Below are 25,624 nucleotides of genomic sequence, written 5' to 3'. Positions count from 1 at the left end.
CCTGCATGGCTCAGCCCAATGGGCCTCTTGGCAGGCTGTGGGTCGGTCACCTCCTTCCTGACACTGCCAGGCTCCTACCACCACCATCATACGCCCACTGCCTGGAGAGGCGGCAGCCAGGCCGGTGGTCACCAGGGACCTCCCCAAGGACGGCTGTGGGCAGGGCAGGGCGGCCCTGGCAACCATCATCGCTGAGTCTGGTCTGCTAATGAGCAAAACGAGGGTCAGAGAACACGAGAGAGAGAGCGTGTGTGTGTGTTGTGTGTGGTGGTGGTGAGGCACAATCCCTGGGGCCCGTGGGGTCTCGGCCAGAAGCCCCATGGTCTTTCGTAGACTGAGGTACAGCCCTGTTGCCGGAATTTAAGACCGATTAAGACCACACGCTCTGAAGCTTGACTGCCTGGTCTCAAGTCTCGGCTGTTATTAGCTCATGATCTTGGGTCACCACTGCATTTCCTTGTTTGGAAAGTTGCAACAATGACCGCACGGAGCTGAGGACGTCCTGCCCGTGCCTGGCGCAGTCTCGGGCTAGTTGTCATTACTGTTCTTCCCTGGGGGGACCTGACGGAGTGTCTGCAAACCCAGGCTGGCTATAAGGACTCCAACAGTTGCAAACGTTTCAGAATGTTCTCCATTTGGAAACATCACAGGGCTCCATGCGGAGGCTGTGTAGCCTCCAGGTACCTGCTTGAATGCCTGCAGACAGTGGGGAGAAAGGGCATCCCCGGGGCCAACGACAGCAGATTCCAAGGCAATCTTGACCATACCCCTAATGCTGTGTGGTGTTTGGAAAAGCACTCAACCTCTCTGAGTCAGTTCTGACATCCCTCTAATGGGAATCCTGACGTGTTAGGGAGGGATTTAATGATACTACATAAAAAAAAAAAAAAAAAGTAAGGTCTTATGCCATCAATGTCCAGTTATCATTGACATGATTAGCAGACCACTGTCTCAGTCATCTCACACAGTCTCAGGAAATGAAATCTTACACAGAAAACTCTTCCAGAAGATGGAAGTTTATTTCTTTTAAGTCTCTGGGTTTGCTTGACTCATTTAGGGGAGGACATTTTCTAAAACTCATCGAGCAGGCTTCCTCGGTGACTCAGGGGTAAAGAATCCGCCGGCCAATGCAGGAGACCTGATTTCGATCCCTGATCCAGGAAGATCCCATGTACTTTGGGGCAACTAAGCCCGTGTGCCACAACTACTGAGCCTGCGCTCTGGGGCCCGGAAGCTGCAACGACTGAGCCCGCGTGCCCTAGAGCCCGTGCTCACGACGAGAGGCCGCCATAACGAGAAGGTCGTGCGCCACGAGAGAGTAGCCCCCTCTCGCCACAACCAGAGAAAAGCCTGCACAGCAACGAAGACCCAGCACAGCCAGAAATGAATACAAATAAACATAAAACAACCCACACCAAATACCCCTTTTCTAATTAAGCACACAATTTGGGGGTAGGGGAGGTCACCCTCATGACCTGAACCCCAGTACCATCCAGAAAGTGCTGCTGAACTTGCCCTGGCTGCAGTGACCTGTCCCCCACTGCCCCGGGCTGGCATTTCTCCTGCCCTTTTTTTGCTTTTTCCAGTTTTCTGGTTTCTCTCTCTATGGTCTGCCCCAGGAGCTCTCCTCTTGTCCTTTCTAATCGGCTGTCTGTTAGCCCAAGGATTAACTGAATTTTGCCTGGGGAAAGCAAGCAACCAAGCTCATTAAATCACAGCCACGCTGGGTACACAGTTTTAAGCCAGGCAGCTCAGGGGGACGCCTGGGGTGGCCCCACAGCGCTCTCTGGGGGGCAAAGTACAAGAGCCCGGAGCAGCCTGGCCTTTCTGCACCTAGTCTGAGGTGCCCAGCTCGGGTTGATAACTGTGTGCTGGGAATCACGTTCCAGAATGACACAGAGGCAGCGGCAGCGAGAGAGGGGAGAAGCCAGTCTCTGGGGGAAGAATATAATTATTTCTCCTCTCTCCTCTCGAAGCAGCCTCTCCGCTCTGCCGGGCTCGGACTGGGCGATCCAGCCATAAACCAGACCCACGGACTCCCCTGGTGGTCCAGTGCTTAAGAAGAATCTGCCTGCCAATGCCGGTGACCCAGGTTCAATCCCTGCTCCAGGAAGATCTAATGTGTGGCGGGGCAACTAAGTCCATGTGCCTTAACTCCTGAAACAAGAGAAACAACTGAAATGAGAAGCCCGCAGACTGCAACTAGAGAAAGCCCATGCACAGCAACGAAGACCCAGGGCAGTCAAAAATAAATTCACTAAAATAATAACAATTGTTTTTGTTATTTTTGATTGTCACCTGGCTTCCCAGCTGGCGCTAGTGGTAAAGAATCCACCTGCTGATACAGGAGACGCAAGAGATGCAGGTTTGATCCCTGGGTCGGGAAGATTCCCTGGAGAATAAAATGGCAACCCACTCCAGTATTCTTGCCTGGAGAATCCCATGAACAGAGGAGCCTGGTGGGCTACAGTTCATGGGGTTGCAAAGAGCACACACACACAGAATGATAATAATAATTTAAAGTAAAAAAGTAGAGCCAGGTGGGCCTGGCTCTCAAGAGACCAGAAGATTAAATATCCATGGGCACCCCACCTTGGTGGAATAGCTGCCGTGTGCAGGCAGCAGGGGTCACTCAGATAGGGGACAAGCCACATCCTTCCCTGGGCCCCTGTGACTTGTAGGATACTGCACTTTCCTGGCACCAGGCCTTCGCCAGGATGAAAGGATACACTCAGTTCACCTCTTAACCCTTTCCAGGATCTGTGTGTAGGGGCAGCAGGAGTTCCATCATCTATTTTGCAGATGGACAAACTGAGACTCAGAGATGGCACAGCCATGCTGCAGTGGGGTGGAAGCCCTCACCCTCGCCTGTGATCTCATGTACCCAAGAGAATCTTTCGTACGTGTGCCAAAGGAAACATGCTCAGGTGGGCTAAAGAGCACTCTTAGTAACAGCAAGTAACAGCAAGACCCAGACAGCCTAGGACAGGAGAATGAATGAATCAATCGTGGTATAGTCAACGCAGTGGAATATTACAGAGCCCTGAAAAAAACAGCTATGGCGAAACATTTTAACGCTATGTTACGTCCTGTTAAGTGACAGAAGCAAATTCCAGGCTTTCTATAATAGGATACCTTGGGGACTTCCCCGGTGGTCCGGAGGTTAAGAATCTGCCTTCCAGTGCAGGGGACGCAGGTTTGATCCCTGGTCAGGGAACTAAGATCCCACATGTGACAAGACCCCATATGCCGCTGAGCAACTAAGCTGGCAATGAGGAGCCCGAATGCCACAACTAAGACCCTATGCAGCCAAAAATAGATACATTTAAAAAAAAAACCTCTAAAAAATAAGACACCTTGGTTATAGAAGTTAAAAAAATAAGCAAAATGAAACAATTTTGGTTTAAGCAAGTATTTTATGCAATAGACATTAAAAAAAAAAATGTGTGAGCAGTGATTAAATCACAGGGGATGACACCATCAAAGACATTTTTGGGAATCTGAATATAAACTGTATACTAGATGAGAGGGAGTTAGCAAGTTTCGTAAGTGTGACAACGGTATTATGGGTCTGCAAAAAAGAAGAGCATTGTTCTGGAGAGATGTGTGTTGAAATATTTAGGCGTAAAGAGTCAAGACGTGCCTGCAAGTTACTCTGATGGAGAAAGAGGCAGAGACAGAAACCAATGGGGGTGGGGTCTGTGGGTGGGAGAGAGACAAGGAGGGAGGGAGGGAAGGAATTTGGCAAAATGTTAAGAATTAATGTGCTGTGCTTAGTCGCTCAGTCGTGTCCGACTCTTTGGGAGCCCATGGACTGTAGCCCACCAGGCTCCTCTGTCCATGGGATTCTCCAGGCAAGAATACTGGAGTGGGTTGTCATGCCCTCCTCCTGGGGATCTTCCTGACCCAGGGATCAAACCCAGGTCTCCTGCATTGCAGGTGGATTCTTTACTGTGTGAACCACCAGCTCCCAATGACTCCAGGGAATTCCCTGGCAGTCCAGTGGTTAGGACTCCGCTCTTTCACTGCAGAAGGCCCAGGTTGAACCCCTGGTTTGGGGAACTAAGATCCTGTAAGATGAGAGTCTTGGCCAAAAAAAAAAAAGAATTAGTGAATTCAGCGAAAGAATATACTGACAGGCATTATACTATTCTATTCTTTTTTTCCTGTAGTTTTGCAATTTTGCAGGAAAAAAAAAACCCCAAGAGAAAGAGACACACAAAATTCAGAATATTTGTTCCAGGGAGAGAGGCAGACAAAACGAAGGAGAGCGTGTGGGTGGGTATGTTACTGGCTCTGTTCTGATTCTTAGATGGGTGGTGGGTTCACAGGCGTTCACTGTAGTATTTATTAACAAGCGCCCAAACAAGTATGCATGCATATGAATGAAAGAATAAAAATAAATGAATACAAATGCAGTGTGGTATCCTGCATTGGAGTCTGGAATGTGAAGAGGATATCAATGGAACAGCTGAAGAAATCTAGCCTGAGCTTAGTCCATTGCAGGCGCCACCTGATGTCGAGTTTTGACAAGTGGACCATGGTTCTACAGGATGTTCGCGTCCTACATGGGTCAGACCGTACTTCGGAACTCTGTACTATCTTTGCAAGTATTTGTAAATTAAAAATTATTTCAAAATAAAAAGTTACAGCCATCAATCAATCGCTCGCTCGTTACATGCAGGGATATGGCACAGTGAGTTGTGTGCTGGGGACCATGATGGAACTGATCAGTGCACGGGGTTCCCTGGGTGGAGGGAGGGAAGAAGGCATGCCTTCTTACCCAGAGTTCTCTAGGGCCGGGCTCTGTACCTCCATCAATCCATCTCCCTTCCCCGGGATGGAGGTGGGTGGTGGGTGGACCACAGCCTGCCTGGGCAGGTGATCCAGCTTCCTCCTGGAGCCCAGCTGCCTGGCCTCCAGCTGACCCACTGCAACAAGAGCCTGAAACGATGGGCAACGGAGGGCTGTTTGGCCGGGGCCTCCCCTTCTGGGGCTCCTCCAGGCCCTCCCCTCCGCCAAACACTAGGATGCAAGCCCTCCACCGGCTAACGGTGGCACTAAGGCTCAAACCCAGGTCTGTCTGACCCCTGGGTGCCATTTTCCCACCTGAGAACAGACCAGCAGCTTGACAGAGGGCTTCCTCCCAAATTCTCTTGCAGCTCCTTTTAATTGTAAATTAAAAATTCGCTTGCAGCCTGAACCTGCAAGCCAGGCTGGGTAGAGCAAACATCAGGTTTTCTTGGGGCAGTGGCGGGGGGTGTCTATCCTGGATGGACGGTCCTGGGAGCGGACATACTCATGGCCCTTCCCAAGGGAAGTTACTTCCTTCCTTCTCCCCTCCCCTCCCCTCCTCCATGGTCCCAAGGCCAACAAGGCCTAGGCTGAATTGTGACATGTGGGCACAACTGGCCAGGTGCAGAAGGCTGCCCACTAAGTGTGACTGGCAGAGCATCAGCGCCCAACTTGGGCAAGATGGGCAGAAGCAGTCAGCTGACCCACATAGGCTGGGTCTCCGCTGTGCCAGGGGCCAGGGAGAAAGGAAGTATTTTGAGGCCACGATCCTTACCCTACAACATCGGTGAACTCTGCAGCCAGGGACCTGAGAACAGATGTTCCTGTGGGCCGACCGTGTGGTCTGTCTGCACGTGTTCACGATTACAGCCCCAGCACCCACAGTAACGCCCGACGCATCACAAGCACTCGGCAAATAACTGTCCAAGAAATTAAACTCCCACGTGCCAGGCACTCTTCTTAGACCTCGGCATGCATTCACTTAATCCTTCCGACAACACTAGGAAGTCGGTCCTAGGAGCATCTCCCTCCTGCAGATGGGGGGACCGAGGCACAGAGAGAAAGCCACCTGCTCCGGTGACACAGGGAGTAAGCAGGAGAGCCACGATTCATCCCAGATCACTGACCACCTGGCAGTAAGCCTCTCCGCCGAGGCTGCGAGGACAGGTAGAGGGTCTGAAATCATACTGAAGGCTAATCACAACTCAGTTTCTGCACGTGGGGAGGAACCAGATCTTCCTTCTACCCCGTCCAGCTCTCTCTGCACCCATAACCTCAAACCCATGTTTCCACCTGCCTCCCCGAGCACCTTTGTTCTGCACACCCCGCCCAGTCTCTGCCCAAGCCTCCCTCAAACCTGTCCCTCCTCCCATCTCGTGGGTCCCTGACCCCACCCTCCCACACGGTCACTCAGGAGGGAAACCTCGGCTGAATAGCGGCCCCCAAAGCTGACCATCCCCTAATCCCTGGAGCCTGTTTCTTCACATGGCAGAAGGACTATGCTGCTACCCTTAAGGATCTTGAGATGGGGGGATGATGCGGGATTATTCGAGTGGACCCCAAATGTAATCACAAGAGTCCCTAGAAAAAGGAGGCAAGGTCAAAAGCAGGAGAGGGGACAACAGAGGTTGGATGGACATGCTCTGAAGATGGAGGGGCCACAAGCCAAGGAAGGTAGGCAGCTTCTAGAAGATGGAAAAGACGCGGAAACAGATTCCCCCGAAGAGCCCTTGGAAGGAACCCGCCATGTGGACACCCTGACTACTCCTGTAAGGAGATGAACCCGGGCTGCTTTCAGCCACTGACTTACTGCAGCCACAGGAAACTCCACCCCTCTGCGCCCCTTTGCCTCCAGCTGTATTTTTTTCAGGGTGTCCCAGGTGGTAAAGAACCCATCTGCCAATACAGGAGACGTAAGAGATGTGGGTTCGATCCCTGGGTTGGGAAGATCTCCTGGAGGAAGAAATGGCAACCCACTCCAGTATTCTTGCCTGGAGAATCCCTTGGGCAGAGGAGCCTGGCAGGCTACAGTCTATAGGGTTGCAAAGAGTCAGACACAACCGAAGCGACTTAGCACGCATGGTTTTTCAAGTAAACATGTACGGATGTGAGAGATGGACCGTAAAGAAGGCTGAGGGCCAAAGAATCGATGCTTTCACACTGTGGTATTGGAGAAGACTCTTGAGAGTCCCTTGGACAGCAAGGAGATCAAACCAGTGCATCCTAAGGGAGATCAGTCCTGAATATTCTTTGGAAGGACGGATGCTGAAGCGGAAGCTCCAATACTTTGGCCACCTGATGCGAAGAGTTGATTCACTGGAAAAGATCCTGATGCTGGGAAAGACCGAAGGCGAAAGGAGAGGGGGGCCGGTGGAGGATGAGATGGTTAGATAGTGTCACTGATTCAATGGACATGAGTTTGAGCAAACTCCGGAAGATAATGGAGGACGGAGGAGCCTGGCGGGCTACAGTCCATGAGGTTGGGAAGAATCAGACCTGACTTAGTGACCAAACAACAACAAAATCCAGGTACATCCTGTCACCTTTGATGCGGCGAGAACTTCTCGGCTGGCCTCCCCGATTCCACCCTCTGCTCTGCAAGCCACTCAGACTTATCTAAACTGTCCGTCTGACCATGTCCTTCTGTTGCTTTAAACTCGCTGAGGGCTTCTGTTGTTTGTGGGGCAAATCCATCCTCCTTCCCCTGGTGAACAAGACCCTCTGCTGGAGTTTTCACCCAGCCCTGCACTCCCCGGGTCCCCACTTGAGAAGTCATAGGGAACCTGCTGTTTCATGAAACAGACAACAGAGATCTGGGGCTCCTCTACTTTGTGGGGCGGAGAGGAAGCCTCTTCCCACTCACCTTGTGGGGCATCTATAATCCTAAGCTGTGGGGACTGGGGCCTGTTGAAAAGCCATTGTCGTTCAGGGCCTGACGTCTGATTTCCTTGCAAGATGCTCAGCCACGTCTCTGGGCCGTGGGACCCTCAGGGTCACAAGGGGAGAAGGGCCTCCTCCCAGGGAGAAGGGGGTTCTTCCACTCACCCCCAGGACACCACCCCCTCCTGGCTCCTCCCGGTTTCTTCCTGACCTACAAAGACTGAAGGTACCGGGGTCCTGACCTGCTGAGTCCACTCATTTCTGATGATCTCATTCTGTTTGGGCTTTATTTATGTATTTTTATTTTTTGGCCTCACTAGGCGGCGTGTGGGATCTTCGTTCCCGGACGATGGATGTGCCCCACTGAATTGGAAGTGCGGAGTCTTAACCATTGGACCACCAGGGAAGTCCCCGTTTGGGCTTCAAATATTACCAGCAATGCGCTTGTGATTCTCCAAATGACATATCAAGTATGGACCGCTCCCCTGAGCCCCCTGCTTGTACGTCAAACTGCTCTTGGAGATGTGTGCGCATGCTTAGCCCTGTCCGACTCTTTGCAACCCCAAGAACTGCAGCCCGCCAGGTCCTCTGTCCTTGGGATTCTCCAGGCAAGATCACTGGAGTGGGTTGCCATTTCCTCCTCCAGGGGATCTTCCTGACCCCGGGATCAAACCCACATCTCCTGTGTCTCCTGCGCTGGCAGGCAGATTCCTTACCGCTGAGCCACCTGGGAAGCCCCCAGACTTAATAAGCCACAAACATGCCTGAGACCTCCCCCACTCCCCACCCCGGCACCTCTTCCTGCATCTTCCGAATCTCAGCTACCTATCAGCACCTCCATCCTTGCAGAAGCTCACTCCAAATCCCTGAGGTCAAGCTCGACTCCCCCTACCTATCCTCTTGCTCACAGCCCCTACCAGCAAGCAAATTGTTGGTTTTAGCTACAAACTCTGCCCAGAGTCAAAAACTCACCATGGCTGCAGCCACCCCCGGGGCCTCGCATGTGTTGCTATGACCACCTCCTTACATCGCCCCCTGCTGCCTCCCTGCGTGTCCTCACCCAGCAGCCTGAAGGGTCCTGTTAGATCCTAAACTGGATTCTGTTTCTCCTCTGCTCCGAAGCCTGCACTGGCTCCCAGCTCCCTTGGAATAAGGGTCGGCATCCTGATCCAGCGCCCACAATCGGCCTTCTCTCCCATTTCCACCCCACCTCCCACCCTGGCAGGGGACCTCAGGGTCTCTGCAGTCTGTACTTGGCCTGCAAGGTTCTTCCCTGCGCACCCTCTGGCTCTACTGCCCACTTCAGGCTTTTGCTTACAGGCTTTCCCTGGCCACCCCCATATCAACCCACTGCGACTCCCTAAACACAACCTCTCCCATCTGCTTCTCAGCCCTCAACATCTGGTACCCTTGATCCTTCGCACATCGTCTGTTCTCTGCAACCACACCAGAATGTAAATCCCACGAGGCAGTGTGAAGAAAGTGAAAGCATCAGTCACTCAGTTGTGTCTGACTCTTTGCAGCCCCATGGACTGCAGCCCTCCAGGCTCTGCCCAAGGGATTCTCCAGGCAAGAATACTGGAGTGGGTTGCCATTCCCTTCTCCAGGAGATCTTCCCTACCCAGGGATCAAGCCCCGGTCTCCTACATTGTAGGCAGATTCTTTACCATCTGAGCCACCAGGGAAGCCCTCAGCCCAGTGCCCGGTCCAGCAGACACTTCGAGACTGTTCACCGACTAAGTAACTGGCCCTTTGCTCCCAAACTTGAAGGGTCCCTTCTGCAGGCTGTGCTGTCCTGTCCCCAAGCCTGCAGAGGGACTGCAGAGGGCTAGGGCTGTGTCCCCATCCCCACCTCCCACCACCGAAAGGTCTCTTTTGCCACCAGACCCTGGAGGTGGCTCAGACGGTAAAGAATCTGCCTGCAATATAGGAGACCTGGGTTCGATCCCTGGTTTAGGAAGATCTTCTGGAGGAGGAAATGGCAACACACTCCAGTGTTCTTGTGAGGAGAATCCATGGACAGAGGAGCCTGGTGGGCTATAGTCCATGGAATCGAAATGAGTTGGACATGACTAAGGGACTAACACTTTTTACTTTCTCTCCCTGGAGGTTGGCAAGATCCAGCCCCCCCAGGAAACAACGTGTGCTGAGCCATCCTTTGTGCCCCCTCCCCACCAGGCCTCCACTTTCTGTGGCTCAAAGACGGATTTATCAGCCAGCGAGCTTCGGTTGGGCACGAGGTGCCTGGTGACCCCAGAGCTGATCCCATTCCAGTCCAAATAAAGGCGTTGGTTATTCCTGTCGGCTTGGGTGGTCCCAGCTGGGGAACTAGTTTCGGTGAGGTTTTCTGGAATGCTACAGAAGAGTTTGAAGCCCCTCACTGTTCCCTTCTGGGGCCTGAGCCCCCTGCCTAACAACTGCTGGGAATCTTGGGGTAGCCCTCCCCTCCCCTGGCAGAGCTGGGGGAGGACAGGGCTGGGACCACCACCGACCACCCCAGGGGCAGGGTGGGGGGCAGCCTTCGACCCCCGCTGGGCCCCCACAGGCCAGGAAAGGGCGGGGCCTCCTGACACCACATTGTTCCACGGCCCACGGGCCGCCTCGCCTGGAAGAAAGGAGGCAGCCGGCCAATTCTGGGCCTGGCAGCCAGTCATCTGCCCACAAAGGCCTCCGGGCCCCGCCCAGCAGATGCCAGCTCCTCCCGGGATGGCAGAAGGGAGATCATTACTGGAGCCTAATTAACAAAGAAAAGCAGAGATAATTAAGTGGAGAAACATGTGGCTGGCGCTGGAATTGCGATATCTTTAGAAACTTGAGAAAGGACGATCTTATTTTGAGCTCTCGAGAGCCTGACGGAGTTGGAAGGGTGGAGAGGGGGTGGGGTAGGGAAGAGAGAAAGGGGGGGTGTGTGTGTGACAAGGCTAGAGGGTGGACCACGGAGGCTGTCCCTGCTCCGTGTGACCTCAAGGCCGAGAGATAGCAAGGTTACTTTCCCAGGTCAGAGACAGTACGTTAATTCATCCAAGGTCACCTAGCTCCTGAGTGGGGCCAGCAGGGGACTTTCCCCTGTTCCTATTCAGTCCCTTCCCCAATGCCCTCTGCTGAGGTCAACATCAGCCCCTTTTCCGGAAAGCCCACCCCTCCCAGCACCCAGTGAGTGACAGGAGACCTAGAAGAGGCCCCAGTGGGGACAATGACAAGAGGTGCCATGTGGGGCTGGGAACATTCCTTCCTCATGAAAAATGGAAGTTTTAGTTGCTCAGTCGTGTCTTACTCTTTGCAACCCCACAGACTGCAGCCCACCAGGCTCCTCTGTCTATGGGATTCTCCAGGCAAGAATACTGGAGTGGGTTGCCATGCGCTCCTCCAGGGGATCTTCCCCATGGAGGGGATGGAACCTGTATCTCCTGCATTGGCAGGCAGATTCTTTCCCGTCTGAGCCACAGGGACCCTCCCCGCAAAAGGGATCACAGCCCTCCCCTTGGCCGACCCTTCACCCAGAGCTGAGCTTCTCAAACTGGGCCTCAGGCAACACTGGGGTGGGAAGTAGGTCAGATGGGATGCCAGCAAGTCATATTTTCTCAGCAGGATATAATCCGACAGAGTTCCTTAAATGAAAAGCCAAGTGGAGGGTTTATGGAGCGGGGCCCTTCTGAGGTAAAGCTGGGGCCCAGCAGAGCTTGGACCCTGACCTGCGGGGGTGCTCGGGCTCCGGCCGTGGAGACGTCAGCGGAAGGGCTTGCCAAGGCCGGGTCTGCAGGGTCCAGTCCACGCTGCAAAGCCAGGCCTTCCAGGCCCTCCACGCTCGGGCCTAGCCGGCCTCTTGGCCTTGCCCGCCCCCCCGAACACGACAGGCTATTTATTCCTCTTCTTCTTGCCTCGCTGGGGCACCCAAGACAGCCCTGGTTTGGCTGGGGGTGGTGCAGGTCAAGGGCAAAATCGGACTTGCTAGTCTCACAGAGGAAGTCGGCAGCTCTGCTCTGACTATGGGGTCCCTAGCCCCTTTTCTCGGGTGGTAAGTGGGAGTAGGGGGGTGCCTGGCTGCTCACCACTGAGTTTTCTCAAGCTGGCAGGGAGGATGAGCTGCTGGAGACCAAAGAATCCAACCAAAAGAAGAGGAAGCTGGCTGAGGCCTAGGGGAACTGTGTGTTTGGCCAGAAGACAGCCAGGGCAGACAGCTGTGAGCAGGGCAGCAGGGTTGTCAGAGGGTGGGGAGGCCCCTGGGTCTGCACCCTTCCTGGTTCTAAAGGGCTAGGACTCTGGGCAGACAGGCATGGCACGCACAAGCCAAAGGTAGCTGCAATGGGTAAAGCCTTCCTCCATCTCCTGCAGCGACCCGAGGTGAGTGGCCGCTTGGATGCTTCCAGTGACAGAGAACTCACTACCTAACAAGACTTTTTTTTTTTTTTTTAAACTGCTGTGCTTCAAGATCGGTTCTAGAATATTCATTTCCTTGATCTCGCTGGTGTTGCCTAGGCCTCTGCTGTCATCTGAGATCTGCAAAGAGCTGCCTGACTCAGCTCTTCGGACCTGCAAATCCCTCCACCTCCTTCCCTCAGGCTCCACCTCCTCTGTTCCTTCACAGGCTCCTCATCCTCAAGGTCCCGTGGAGGGCAGTGAGCTCCTGGGCTCTGCCCTGGGACCTCTCTGCCTGCTCCACACTATCCAGAGTTTGTGGTTGCAGCTGCCACCTTCACCAGACTGGGCCCAGCCCCAGTGCCACCCTACAGGCTCTGGGCACCACTTGGGTCCTGTCAACTGCACACATGCTCCTGGGTTTCTCGCAGGCCTACAGATCCAGCCCTGAAGATGGATACCACCATCACCCTGCTGGAACCTTCTGCCCTCCCTCCTCACTCCCCACTGCCACCTCTAGATCCTAATTCCACCTACCCCTGGGTCCTGCCGCCCATGCTGCCCCAGTTTTGCCTTCTCCCATCTACCTCGGTGGGTAGAAGAGTGGTTACCATGGTAATGATAAGACAAGACAAACCCAACCCTATCATTTCCTTGACAGAAAAAGCTTCCAATATTATGGGAGAGAGCTTGAGTCACCAGTGTTTACGTCAAGGCCGGGTATGATTCCGGCCTCACCCTGGTGCTGCCATCCACCCCCGCTGCCCAACGCCACTGGCCCAGTCTCCAGAATGGAATGGCCCTGAGCACGACTGCGGCCCTGTGTTAACTACCTGACTGCTTCCTTCAGCCTCAGTGTGCTCAGCGGCAAAAATGGGAATGTAGAGAGTACCGACGTTGCAGGCTTGCTGTGAAGACACCATGAGCCTCGGGTCAGAGGCCCAGGGCCAGGTATGCAGTGGGCGCTCAGCGAGGCACTGAACTTGCACGGGGCTCTGGAAACCCAGGCTGCTCCCGTCCTACTTCCCGGGGATCAACCTGCTGGCAGACACACCTTCCAAGCCCCTGACCCTCCCTGTCCTGACAACCTCTCCTCCCTCCAGCCACGTCTAAACCTCTTGGTCATCAACAGTGGTGGCCTCTCCACAGTGTCCAGGTCATACATTCTTCTGAGACTGTTCCTTCCCATCTTCCCAGTCCTTCCCCTAGGACCCTGACTCCAATAATCCTTCCTCCCACACCCCTCCGCCCCAGGACACACAGTCTTCTGTCCTTACCACCTTTCCCCTGTCCCTCTCTGGGCAGAGGGGCTCTATCTGGCACGTGGTCTCAGCATCCCCCATAAGCCTCCTATTCTCAGGGGGACGCCTCTCCTCTGGCCACCTCCCCATCCGCTCTGCCACTAGGTCACTCATTTCTCTAAAAATCACACCATCACTATTCAATGTCCAAACCCCTCTGCTAAAGCCCATTCCACCCTGCAGCTCCTACCCCATTTCTCCCTTGACCCTGCTGAGTTCCATGTCTTTCCTCTCATTCTCCCCCCGAGCTCACGATTCCAATCAGGTCCCTTGCCTCCTTGAAACTGCTCTTGACCGCGCCGACCCTGGACGCCTGGGCTGCTCCATCCCATGGCCCCATCTTGGGTCTGCACCTGACCCTGCAGCACTGGGCCTGGGCGATCTGTTTCCTTTTCCAACAGTTTGTCACTGAGTTTCCAGGACATCACTCCCTCTGGGGGGATTCACTTATCTCTCCTCTGCTCTCAAAGGGCCCCAGGGTTCATCCTTGGACCCCTCGTGACTGTCCATGCCCAACACCACTATGATCCATTTTCATGACTGATATACACGTGTCTCCAGTGGGGCTCTCTGCAGCTGAATGCTCTGCCCCTGAGTCACAGTCTCCCCCAAATGGGACTCTCTCTTGTTTACAGATCCAGCTGCCTGCCCAAGCTATCCACTTGGGTGTCAAATCTGCCCACCATTCAGATCCTACCTCCCCTCCTCCTCCAAAGTCTTGATGACATCTTTGATCTTTCTTTCTCATACCCCTCATCCACACTCAGAAATCCTGCTGGGGGACTTCCCTGGTGGTCCAATAATTAAGACTTCGCACTTCCATTGCAGGGGGCACAGGTTCAATCCCTGGTCTAATCCCTGGAACTAAAATCCCACATACCATGAGGCTTGGCCAAAAAAATAAAAAGCAATCCTGTTGACCCTATTTTCCAAATATGTCCAGGGCCCCAGGGCCTTTGCACTGATGGACTCTTCTCCCTGGATGTCTTGACCTAGATTTCTACATGGCTTATACCCTCTCTTCATTCAGGCCTTTACTCCTGGTAGCCTCTAAAACTGTGCTCTTGAAAGAAAGTCCTAATTTTGCATTTGTCTCCATGGTACTCATCACTATTGAATATATTATTTGTTCTTATTTATCTGCCTCCCTGACTAGAATATAAGCACCATGATGGCAGAGTTTTTTTTTTCTATTTTGTATTCCCAGATATCGCTTGGCATAGAGACGGCAGACATTCAATAACGTTTTGTTGTTGTGCAAAGAAGTGAGCTCAGAGGACTGTGAGCCTAAAGGGTTAGACAGGACTAATGTTATAGATTGGAGAAGGCAATGGCACCCCACTCCAGTACTCTTGCCTGGAAAATCCCATGGGCAGAGGAACCTGGTGGGCTTCAGTCCATGGTGTCGAGAAGAGTCGGATACGACTGAGCGACTTCACTTTCACTTTTCACTTTCATGCATTGGAGAAGGAAATGGCAACCCACTCCAGTGTTCTTGCCTGGAGAATCCCAGGGACGGGGGAGCCTGGTGGGTTGCCGACGATGGGGTCGCACAGAGTTGGACACGACTGAAACGACTTAGCAGCAGCAGTAGCAATGTTATAGATGCTGATAGCCAGAAGGGGGCAGCAAAGACCTATCTAGTGTGGATAGGCGGTTGTGGTGGGAAGAGCCTGGGAGCGGGCTGTGTGACCTCCAGTGAGCTCCTTAAGCTCTCTGAGCCTGTTTCCTCCTGTAGGGCTGGTTATGGGGGGTGGGCAGGAGATCATATGTGTCAGTATGGGAAGGCTTGGTAGCTGGCAGACCATCGGATGAGCAGATGTTAGGTGTCCATGGTGTGAGGAGTTGCCCCGCTGTCCACTCTTGGGGGAGAGGGCTGTCATTTAACTACAATGCACTCCGATGACAGAGCATTATAAAGTGATTTAAAGACATGGGAAAATGCTTATGCTTTAAGCATACGTGTTTGTAAGTTTAGAGAAAGCATAAGATATACAATTAATAAGCTTGGGGGGAAATCTGGAAGAAATTATCATCATAAAAGTGAATAGCCATTTATGGACATCTCTGGTGGTCCAGTGGTTAAGAATCCGCCTGTCAATGCAGGGGACACGGGTTCTATTCCTGGTCCGGGAAGATCCCACATGCTGCAGGGCAACCGAGTCCGCGCACCACAAGGTGACTGAGCCCGAGATGGACCCTCGAGACACAGCGGCTGAAGCCCGTTCGCCTAGAGCCCGTGCTCCACAGGAGAAGCCACCACAGCTCAATGAAGAGGAGCCTCTGCTCGCCACAAATAGAGAAAGCCCACGCGCAGCAAATAGAGATCCAGGACAGCAAAAAAAAGAGAGAGAGAGAACCTCCTCCAGGAAGCCTTCCTGACCCCCTGGAATAACAAAATTGCCTGCCAACCCCACTGGCTGAGCCCTTCCCATCACAGCTGGTCCAGAACTGACAGCTTTACAAATACGTCTCTGAATCATCAGCAGGGGGAACCGTCCTCCACGGCTGACCCACCGCTGCCCACCACTCAGCTACCCAGATCACCTGGGGAAGCAGGTATGACCAGCTCCATCTCACCGAAGAGGAAGTGGAGGCTTGGAGATGAGAAACAAGGATCCCAGGGTCACATGGTTAGTAAGAAGGGTCAGGGCTCTCAGTCTGGGTCTGCATGTGCGCCAGCCTGTGCTCTCCCACAGCCCCCATACCGCCTCGCCCCCAACCCCAAAATACATTATCTGCCACTCCTCCATGTGCCCAGGGCTCCCGCCTCCAGTACAGCCCCCGTTCCTCTAGGCTCTGGCGCTTGCGGCCGTACCGCCTTCCCTTGAGACCTGATCTCCTGTTCCCATTCTCCTGGGAACCCCGGGAGCTGGTCCATATCAGGCTTCCGTGACTGTCCGACAGTCTGGGAACAGCCATTTCTGGGGCAGGAGCAGCACTCAGTGACCTCTGGTGAACCCTTGGAGGCCCCTGGGAGCCTGGACGCCTTCCCAGCCCAGTGTGACAAGTGGCATGAGTAAGCGCAGAGCTGGCCAGCTCCAGCCCCTCCAGGCTGACACCTGGCCCGGAAGTCAATGCCTGGAAAGGCACTGGCAGTTCCCTCTCCGAGGCCCGGGGCCAGGGCCACATTTCCGTCTCCTCTTCCAGGCAGTCTGCCATCCTCTCCTGTACCATGTGGGCAGAGAAAGCATTTCCAAGGGGCTTCCCTGGTGGCTCAGACGGTAAAGAATCTGTCTGCAATGCAGAAAACCCGAGTTTGATCCTGGGTTGAGAAGATACCCTTGGAGAAGGAAATGGCAACCCACTCCAGTATTCTTGCCTGGAAAATTCCACGGACAGAGGAGCTTGGCGGGCTACAGTCCACGGCATTGCAAAGAGTCGGACACAACTGAGTGACTAACACTTTGATTTTCTCTACATACACAGGGGCTACGGGGAAGGCTGATGGGTGCGTGGGCAGACTGGCACAGAGAAATGGGGGCCAGGTGGCCGCCATGGGGTAAAGGCTGGGATTCAAGAAGCTGCTCAAACAGGAATATGCACCATCAAAACCCCCTTGCAGGAGGACGAGCCGTGACCAATGGAACAGGTCACCCCCAGAAGGAGGTGAAGGCTGCTGGCTGCCTCTCTGCCCCCAGCATTTCTCCCCAAAGCCCGACTTGCCACTATTTGGTGGCTGCTCTGAATGACGTGCCACCTGCCTGGCATCCGATGGAGCAGGGAGCCAGGTGTGGGGTCAATGCTTCCTCCACTAAGGGTTGGGCATCCTGAGAAAATCACTGAAGTTCCCTCGGCCTATTTCTTCACCCATAAAAAGGGACAGAAGGATTTTCCTGGTGGTACAGTGGATAAAAATCTGCCTGCCAATGCGGGGGACACAGGTTCAATCCCTGGTCGGGGAAAATTCCACACGCTGCGGAGCAACCAAGCCTGTGTGCCACAACTCCTGAGCCTACACGCTGCAAGTACTGAAGCCCGTGAGCCCTAGAGGCTGTGCTCCACAAGAGAAGCCACCGCAATGAGAAGCCTGCGCACCACAGAGCCCCTGTTCGCCGCAACTAGAGAAACCCCGTGCGCAGCCGTGAAGACCCAGCGCAATAAAAAAAAAGGCGGGGGGCGGGCAAGGGACAGAAAAAGGTAACAGGGCCAAGCGCTGAACTCATAGCCCAGCACACATCAGGGGTCAGAAATGACGTTTTCTTGCTCCGTTTTCCAACTCATTAACACACATGCCCGCTCCGGGAGCTGCTGTATTTTCAGGCCTCTACAGGGCCTGGGTAGGAAGCCCTGGGCAGCACAGGGCGTGTAGGGGGGAGGCCGTTGGACCGCCTCGCTGTGTTTCTCCAGCAGAGGGAGGCCTGTCTGCTCCCACGGCCACCGCTCGTAGGAGCAGGATGGACACTGCCCAGCACGGACACCTACCGGGCAGAAACAGAAGTCGGGGCGGGCAGCAGATTGAAGCTGATTCAGTACAAGTGCTGACGGGGTCACGGGGCCCCTGCTTCGGGATAGGCGAGTGGACCAGAGGCCACTGGCCACGGCCCTGGAGCCAGGCAGGTCCATAGCCCAGCCACAGTCACAGGGCAGGGATGGGCCCGGGAATGCGATGAGAAGGGGATCCATGGGCCTGTGATGTCCTCACGAGCACCTGGGCCCTCCTTTCCGTGTTCTGTCCTGCAGACCCCGGCAGCCGCAGGCCCCACCTCCCCATGGGGGCGACCGGCTGCAGATCATGGGCCCAGAGGCCAGCCAGGCCACCTGCTGGCTGTGTGATGCAGGCACATCACTGAGATGCGAGTCTCAGTTTCCCCCTGAAAGTTGGACTTTCGTGCCAAACTCCCAGATCGAAGGAGTAAACGAGATGCCTCCCGTGTGTGTCCATTGCTGTAACCATGGTACCCAGAACACTGTCTGGTGATGGCAGGAAGGACCTCCAGAAACACATGTAAAACGGACCCAGGTGAAGCGGTCTGCACTGGGTCTGATGCCCAGAAACGTCTTGGCAAGGTTTCCTCCAGGGCCACTGTCTCTACCTTACTGACATCATCCGATGGCACCTCTGAGAGTTCTAGAAAAACACCTTGGGTGTGGACCTTGGACCTCTCCTACTCACCCATCTGACCACCTGCTTCTCCTTCCCTCTCCTGGCTCTCCAGTCCGGCTCTCCCAAGGCCCCATCAAAGCCTTCCTCTCCTGAAACCCTCTCTGAGCACCCCTCCCTCTGCTTCTCCTCCTGGGGGTCCCTGCAGCCAATGGCAGCTGCCACATCACTATACGCCTTGGTGAGTCTGACCCCTCCAGGTCACGCCCACCCAGAAGCCCACCAAGCCAGGCCAGGGCGCAAGGAGCAGGTCCAGGCAGGAGGGTCAGGGTGCACAGAGACGGGTGGTGAGTGACGTGGCCGGGGCCATAACATCAAATTCCTGTTGTTGTTTAGTCACTAAGTCTTGTCTGACTCTTTTGCGACCCCACAGACTGTAACCCACCAGGTTCCTCTGTCCGTGGAATTCTCCAGGCAAGAATACTGGAGTGGGTAGCCAGTCCCTTTTCCAGGGGATCTTCCTGGCCCAGGAATTGAACCCACATCTCCTGCATTGCAGGCGGGTTCTTTATCACTGAGCCACCCGAGAAGCCCTCAGATTCCTGTACTGCAGGCTCTTTATGTTCCCAGCACAGCCTCCCCAAGGGCCTGGGGCTGCCAGTGGCTCTGGGTAGGAGAGGAGAGGCAGCAAGGCTCTGGGCTCAGCACAGGCAGCCACCTCCTCGGAGGCCTGGGCCATCCCTAGGTGCTGATTGGGTGATCATGTCACCTGCGCGGGGACAGCCTCTGCTCATTCAGGGTTTGGGAGGGCCAGGACATAGCCTGGGGGAGGATGGACGGGAGTGGATGTCTTGAGAAGGGCCAGGAGAGGCGTTTTACAAAGTGGGTAAACGCTTACCCACATCTCACCACCAAGCTCGCAGGTTCCCACGCAGACACTCCTCTCTCTGAAGTTAGGAACCCACCTGCCATCAACCTTATCCGCTCAGCAAGGACCCTCATGGGGGAAGTTGGGGGTCACTGACCCAGCCGGGCCCTTCTCTCCTGAATCCTGGCTGGGTGAAGCTTAAAAGTCACCTGTGGCCCACCACCATCCCTTTCTGCGTTGCAGGAACCGGGTCCCGGTTCTAACTTGACCTTACTTCCCGCTTCCCCAACCCCGGGGCCACTTCCCAGGGCAGACATGGCGGGGCTCCTGCTCCAGGGCCCCAGAAGCTGCACTCCATGGTGAGCTCTGCTCTGGCCGCTGCCCCTAGCACCATGGCCCGCCCCTGCCCCTCTACGCCAAGTGGCCCTCCCATAGCCAGCACCTCTTACCAGGCTTCGGGATGAGTCCTTGGAAAGGCCTGGAAAAGAAACAGAGACAGGAGTGTCAGGCGAGAGCCTGGGAGCTTGCAAGGAATGTGTGGGGCCTGCCCCGGACCAGCTAAACCAGTATCTGCAATTTTCAGGGGGGAAATGGGCTGCATGGTGTGGCCTGTGGGATCTTAGTTCCCTGACCTGGGATCAAACCTGGGACTCTGGCAGTGAGAACACCGAGTCCTAATTCCCAGACAGCCAGGGAATTCTCCAGAAACTGCATTTAACAGGATGTCTGGGGCTCCGTGTGCACGGGACCTCGGGACCCTGGGACGCTGGGACGGTCGGCAGGGCTTCTGTGCACCAGGTGGAGCAGGGTCTCCTGCTGGCGCCGCCCTGCCAGCTCCGCAGCGCCATGCACATCACTTGTCTCGGTCTCCTCCCCTCTGACATGGGACAAAGGCCTCTTTCCCAGGGGAACAGGAGTGCAGTGAGCAGCCACCAAGGCAGGGAGACGGGGCCCATGAAGGCTGCCCCTGCTATGGTGTATGGGGGTGCGGGGGACCTAGTCTCATCTCTTTGGGGCTCTGTGCACCCCAGCTGGCCTGCGGGGCCCCCTCCTCCAACCCCCAGGATCCAGGTGGTGCTGGGAAAGCCGCCTTGTCCCTCCGGAAGGGCAGGATCACCCGAAGGCCAGGCCAAGGGTCCGCAACGTGAGGCCCCTCCTGGCCCTTGCCTCCTCTCTCTTCCCCCATTCCCTGAGTACCTGGTGACAGTGAACTTGATCTTGTCAGCCACCGCGAGGATCCTCTCCAGGTTCTGGGAGCCAAAGGTGCAGGGCTTTCGGAACGGGATCCCCGGGGGCAGCCCCTCGATGATGACTGAGCCAGGGTTACTCTTGATCCGCTTGTAGGGCACCTGGACTGGGTACTTGATACCCAAGGCCTCCCCTGCGGACAAGAGGGACAGAGAAGTGTTGTCGGGAGCCACAGGCAGGGCTGGTGTGCTGTCAGCAGCTGGGGGTGCTCTGCATATATGAGTGTGATACACCCCTGTACATGGGGGAATGGGAGGTACCATGTAGCGCTACAGACAGGCACAATCAGTAGGGGACTGGGAAGTGGGGGGCCTAGGGGGCTGTGGAGTGGGTCTGTGCCTGAGCCGGGCTGAGGAGCAGGCGGGGGATGTGTGGCTATAGTTGCTGGGGAGAAGACTGCTCCTAACGTGTCAGCCTCACAGCTCGAGAATCTGAAAGCCATCTTGCAGATGGTACCTTGTGGGCACACCTGGTCCTTCCCTACAACACTTGACCCTCCTCCCTCAGTGAGGTTCCGCCTCACCCTGGCTCTGGATTGGCCTGGCCAGAGAGGGCAGATCGCATGTGGGAGCAGGGAAGCCAGCCAGGGTGTGGCTCAGACCTCAGGGCCTTCTTTCCATATCTGGGGCTTGGCCTCACTTCTGCTGCCCACCTTCTGCAGAGAGCAGTGGCATGTCCATCCCAGGGCCTGTGCTGACAGCCTGGGGGCTGTCCTGAGGCCACTGCTGACCCACTGTCAGGCTGACATGAACATCCATGGCTCCCTGCCTAGGCAGGGTGCACCACGGAAGCATCCTCCTGGACCAAGGGTTGGACACCCCTCAGTGTCCCAGGTAGCCCGCTTACGAAGACAAGCCTGCGGAAATCTCCCACGTCTTGGACAAGGAGAAACAGCTGAACTTTTTCTGGGCAATAAACTAATTTTTATCTCGTGGACACTGAGAATGGTATCCAGTTCCAATTCAGTCGCTCGGTCACATCTGACTCTTTGCGACCCCATGAACCATAGCACGCCAGGCCTCCCTGTCCATCACCAACTCCCAGAGTCTACCCAAACCCATGTCCATTGAGTCGGTGATGCCATTCAACCATCTCATCCCGTCGTCCCCTTCTCCTCCTGCTCTCAATCTTTCCCAGCATCAGGGTCTTTTCAAATGAGTCAGCTCTTTGCATCAGAATGGTATAACTGGTCTCATTTCCCTTTTTGCTCTGGCTCCTAGGAAACTCAGAGCCCCACATTCATTAAGTATAGAACTGCTGAGTCTTCATGGCACCCCTGGTTTGCGCCTTTGCTTCAGCTTGTCTGTTCAGTGTTACTGAGACATAATTCACATATCATAACATTTACCATCTTAAATAATCCAGTGGTTTTATTAGTAGTAGTAGTAGCAGCAGCAGTAATGTTTTTTGGCTACATCCGTGGCATGTGTGGTCTTAGTTCCCTGACCAGGGATTGAACCTGCAGCCCCTGCATTGGAAGTGTGGAGTCTTAACCACTGGATCACCAGGGAAGTCCCAGTGCTCAAGAAATGTTTGCATGCGGGTTGAGTGGTCTTCCCAGAGGAGACCATGGCCCCACCTCTCTTCCCTTCCGTCCGGGGCACCCTGGGGCTCACCATATTTCTTATTGAACAGATCCTGAACTTGCTCCCTCAGTGTGTTGGCAATGTCGATCCGTGAGAGTCTGGCGTCATAATTTTCTGCCAAGTGAAAAACAATTACGGATTTGGGCTGTTAAATGAAAAGGCACTTGATGACTTTCACAGAATATGATTTTCTAATTATGGGGAACTCCTTCTCGGGCAATTATCAGCTCCTTGGAGGGGCCCCTCGGAGAACTCCAGCACTAACATCTTGACGGGGACGTGTGTTTGCTCCGGAAGGACTCACACTGTTGCGACGACAGCAATGAGTTGGAAATTAAATTAATTGTTGACATTCGAAACCCACACCAATAGCCAGACCTGGAGGGGCGAGACCCCACGAAAGGGAGCAGCCCTGCATCACGAAGAGTGGAACGGGGCCTCGGTCAGGGTCAGCAGGGAGGCGGGAGGCTAAGCAGGGAGCTGAGGTCACTGACCACGACCCCGTGGAGCCAGGGAGCCAGCCTGGCAGTTCCCACGGTCACTCGCTCACTCACCCAGAGGGTGTTTGCTAAGAAACCCATGAGTCCACCTGCCATGAGGCCCCCGGATGTTGGGGGACATTACAGCGTGACACTGCCTTGTGGGCAAAGAGAGGTGGGGGGAGGCTGGAGGGAGGGGATGGGTCTCTGGGTAGTTGGACCCCAGTTTGCTAAAAGGGCCGAGTATGAACAGCCACGGGGTAAGGTGAGAGACTCGACTCTCCCATCATAGAAAGTTCTGGCCTGGGGAGGAGTGAGAGGCTTGGTGCTAAGCAGGTGCCCTTCTGGGATTTGGGGCCCAGGACCCCATGCTCCTCCACCCCCACGGGCTGGCCCTTCTTGTCTCTGGTCTGGCTGACCTCACTTTCTCCTTAGAGTCACAGGGCCCACCTAGGGAAGACCCACCCTGCGGGACTTCTAGCCACTGTCCAGAGCTGCTCTGACGTGCACGTGGACAGCTGCTCTCAGTCACGGCAGCCCCCACTGATGCTACGCACACACACACACGCATGCTCAGTCATGTTCAACTCTTTGAGACCCTGTGGACTGTACGTAGCCCACCAGGCTCCTCTGTCCATGGGATCTCCCAGGCAAGAAAACTGGAGTGGGTTGCCGTTTCCTCCTCCAGGGGATCTTCCTAACCAGAGAGCGAAGCTGCGTCCACTGTGTTGACAGGCAGTCTTTACCGCTGAGCCACCTGGGCAGCCCACTGATCTGATCTCAACCAAAAGGCAGAGCAGCCCTACCAGCCCCCACCATCGGGAGGGATGGGACGGAGCCTCCCTGGCCCTCTGTTTCTTACCCAGGGTCCCCCCTTCAGCCCTGAGCTCAGGCTTTGCCCCATCCTCCACCCCTCTCCCTCCACACTCACGTCCTTCCACTCCTCCTGGGCCTGGCCACAGTCCTCCCTTTCAGGAGAATCCTCCTTGCCCTCGGCAACTCCTCTCCTCTGATTTCAAAGCACGAAGGGCATGGCCGGCTGCCTGACACGAAGCGGGCAGGTCAGCTGCCTCCCCAGACTGACAGCGAGTGGCTCCTTCACCCCACACCCCACTGTCCCCTGAAGCCCTAGATGCCTGGCGGAGATTCTCCCTAGAGCTAATACACTACAGCCCTGCTTGGCTGCCTGCCCACATGGCTTAGACCACCCTCCTCGGGGGGCCCTGAGGTTGGCAGCCAGCCCCTCCCACCCCCAGCCTGGCCCTCCAAGGCACTGGGACAGGGGACCCCATCCTGAGCTGCAACCTTACCTTGAAAGCCCTGTCTCTTCAGGCTCTCGTCCACAAGAGGGTCCCCGGAATCCCTCTCTGGGGGCGTTGGGGGAGGGGAGAGAAGCCAGGGTGAGCGGGTAGCTCCTGGGACCCGGGACAGAGGTTGGCATCTGGTGGGGACAAACTTGGTGGGGAGGGTGGTGGGGGAATGCCAGGGGAGACGGAACCAGGAAGGAGGAAGCAGGAGGAGGGGCGGTGGCAGACGCCTGGGACCCTTCCCAAGCCCAGCCCGTGACCCTGGGCAGGGTACCTTGGCTGTCCGAGAGGGGCTCTTTGACTCCTTCTGTGAGCAGCTCAGGCCTGCAAAACACAAGAGGGGCTATCACTAAGGCCCCTCGAGGCCTCCCCAGCTCTGCCCTCTGGGCCTCAGTCTGCACATCTGTGCAATGGGCCCTCCTGATTCCGGACAGTCCAGGTCTGGGGTCCCCGTGCCCCAGGCAGGGTCCTGCTGACAGATCTGGGGGTGTGAGATCCGGCAGCTGTGAGGATCCAGCCAGGAGCGAGATCTTGGTTCCCCAACCAGGAGTTGAACCCGTGCCCCCTGCATGGGAAGTTCAGAGTCTTAACCAGGGGACCACTGGAAGTCCCAGGTTTTAGTATATTCAACGAAGTTGTTCATGCAGCCATGCTTGGGTGCATGCTAAGTCGCTTCAGTCCTGTCCGACTCCTTGTGACCCCATGGACTAGCCCACCAGGCTCCTCTGGTGTCTACGGTTTTTTCCAGGCAAGAATACTGGAGTGGATTGCCATCTCCTTCTCCAGGGGATCTTCCCGACCCAGGGACTGAACCCACATCTCTTAGGTCTCCTGCATTGGCAGGGGGTTTCTTTACCAGGAGCACCATCGGGGAAGCTAATTTCAGAACATTTACATCTCCATCCAAAATGTACCCTTTAAAAAAAAAAAAATGTACCCTTTTTAAAAGTAAAATTAGTAAGAAGTGGCTATTTTTTTTTTTACTAATATTCTCAATAGTATTTTTAGCTAACTTTTTAAAAGGAGGAATACCAAAATAAAATAAATATATTCAAGTGCTCAATCTCTCTCTTCCAATTATCTCCTGCAATCACCCCAACTAGTCCTTAATCTTAACATCCCAAAGGTCCCACTGGACAGAGTTAATCACTCTTTTCTACTTGAATTATTTTTTCTGCTTGGCATTCAGGAAACTGGGATTACTTAAATTCATTTAAAAATCTGGTGTATATATATACATTTATTTTAAGAAATGAACTCCTGATACTGGCAACCACATGGATGAGTCTCAAAAGCCGAGTGAAAGAAGTCAGACCCAGTGAGATGCACAGTGCATGATGCCATTTATATGACATTCTGGAAAAGGCAAAATAACAGAAAACTGATCAATGGTTGCCGGGAGCTGGGGTAGCCAGCAAAGGGGCACAAGGGAAGCTTCTGTATCTTTTTAAAATTTTTTATTTGTTTTTTAAATCTTTTGCTTATGCCACAGAGCATGTGGGATCTTAGTTTCCCAACCAGGGCTCGAACCTGCGGCCTCTGTGTTGGCAGCACGGAGTCTTAACCACTGGACCACCAGGGAAGTCCTGCTTTGTATTTTGAAGGTAGTCATGTGACTGTACGAGCTCGCCAAAAATCAAAGAGCTGCACATTTAAAAAGGGTAACATTAAACTTCAATAAACCTGATACTAAAAAAACCACAAAGAACTCCAAACCATCTTGACTGAGTGTGACAAGCCCTTTGCTAAGCCTTGACCTTC

The 25,624-nt window shown here is 54.6% G+C and overlaps 1 protein-coding gene across 10 annotated transcripts in view; it reads right to left on the bottom strand.

The window, feature by feature from the left end:
* GTF2IRD1 (GTF2I repeat domain containing 1) overlaps positions 1-25,624 on the bottom strand; it is a 118,581-nt gene that overhangs the window by 14,505 nt on the left and 78,452 nt on the right. For 9 of the 10 annotated variants that reach the window (XM_027526533.1, XM_027526530.1, XM_027526529.1 and 6 more), the window contains 5 exons: positions 24,138-24,187; positions 23,867-23,923; positions 22,108-22,191; positions 20,441-20,624; positions 19,693-19,721 (listed from right to left, as the gene is read on the bottom strand). In XM_027526533.1, coding sequence (XP_027382334.1) covers positions 19,693-19,721; positions 20,441-20,624; positions 22,108-22,191; positions 23,867-23,923; positions 24,138-24,187 — 404 coding nt within the window. The remainder of the gene's footprint in view (positions 1-19,692; positions 19,722-20,440; positions 20,625-22,107; positions 22,192-23,866; positions 23,924-24,137; positions 24,188-25,624) is intronic. The other variant, XM_027526528.1, reaches the window with a different exon arrangement.

The sequence above is a fragment of the Bos indicus x Bos taurus genome, chromosome 25, assembly GCF_003369695.1.
Source record: "Bos indicus x Bos taurus breed Angus x Brahman F1 hybrid chromosome 25, Bos_hybrid_MaternalHap_v2.0, whole genome shotgun sequence".
In the NCBI taxonomy this organism is placed as follows: Eukaryota; Metazoa; Chordata; class Mammalia; order Artiodactyla; family Bovidae; genus Bos; species Bos indicus x Bos taurus.
The sequence above is the reverse complement of the archived record's forward strand: the minus strand, read 5'-3'. Positions and strand labels throughout refer to the sequence as shown.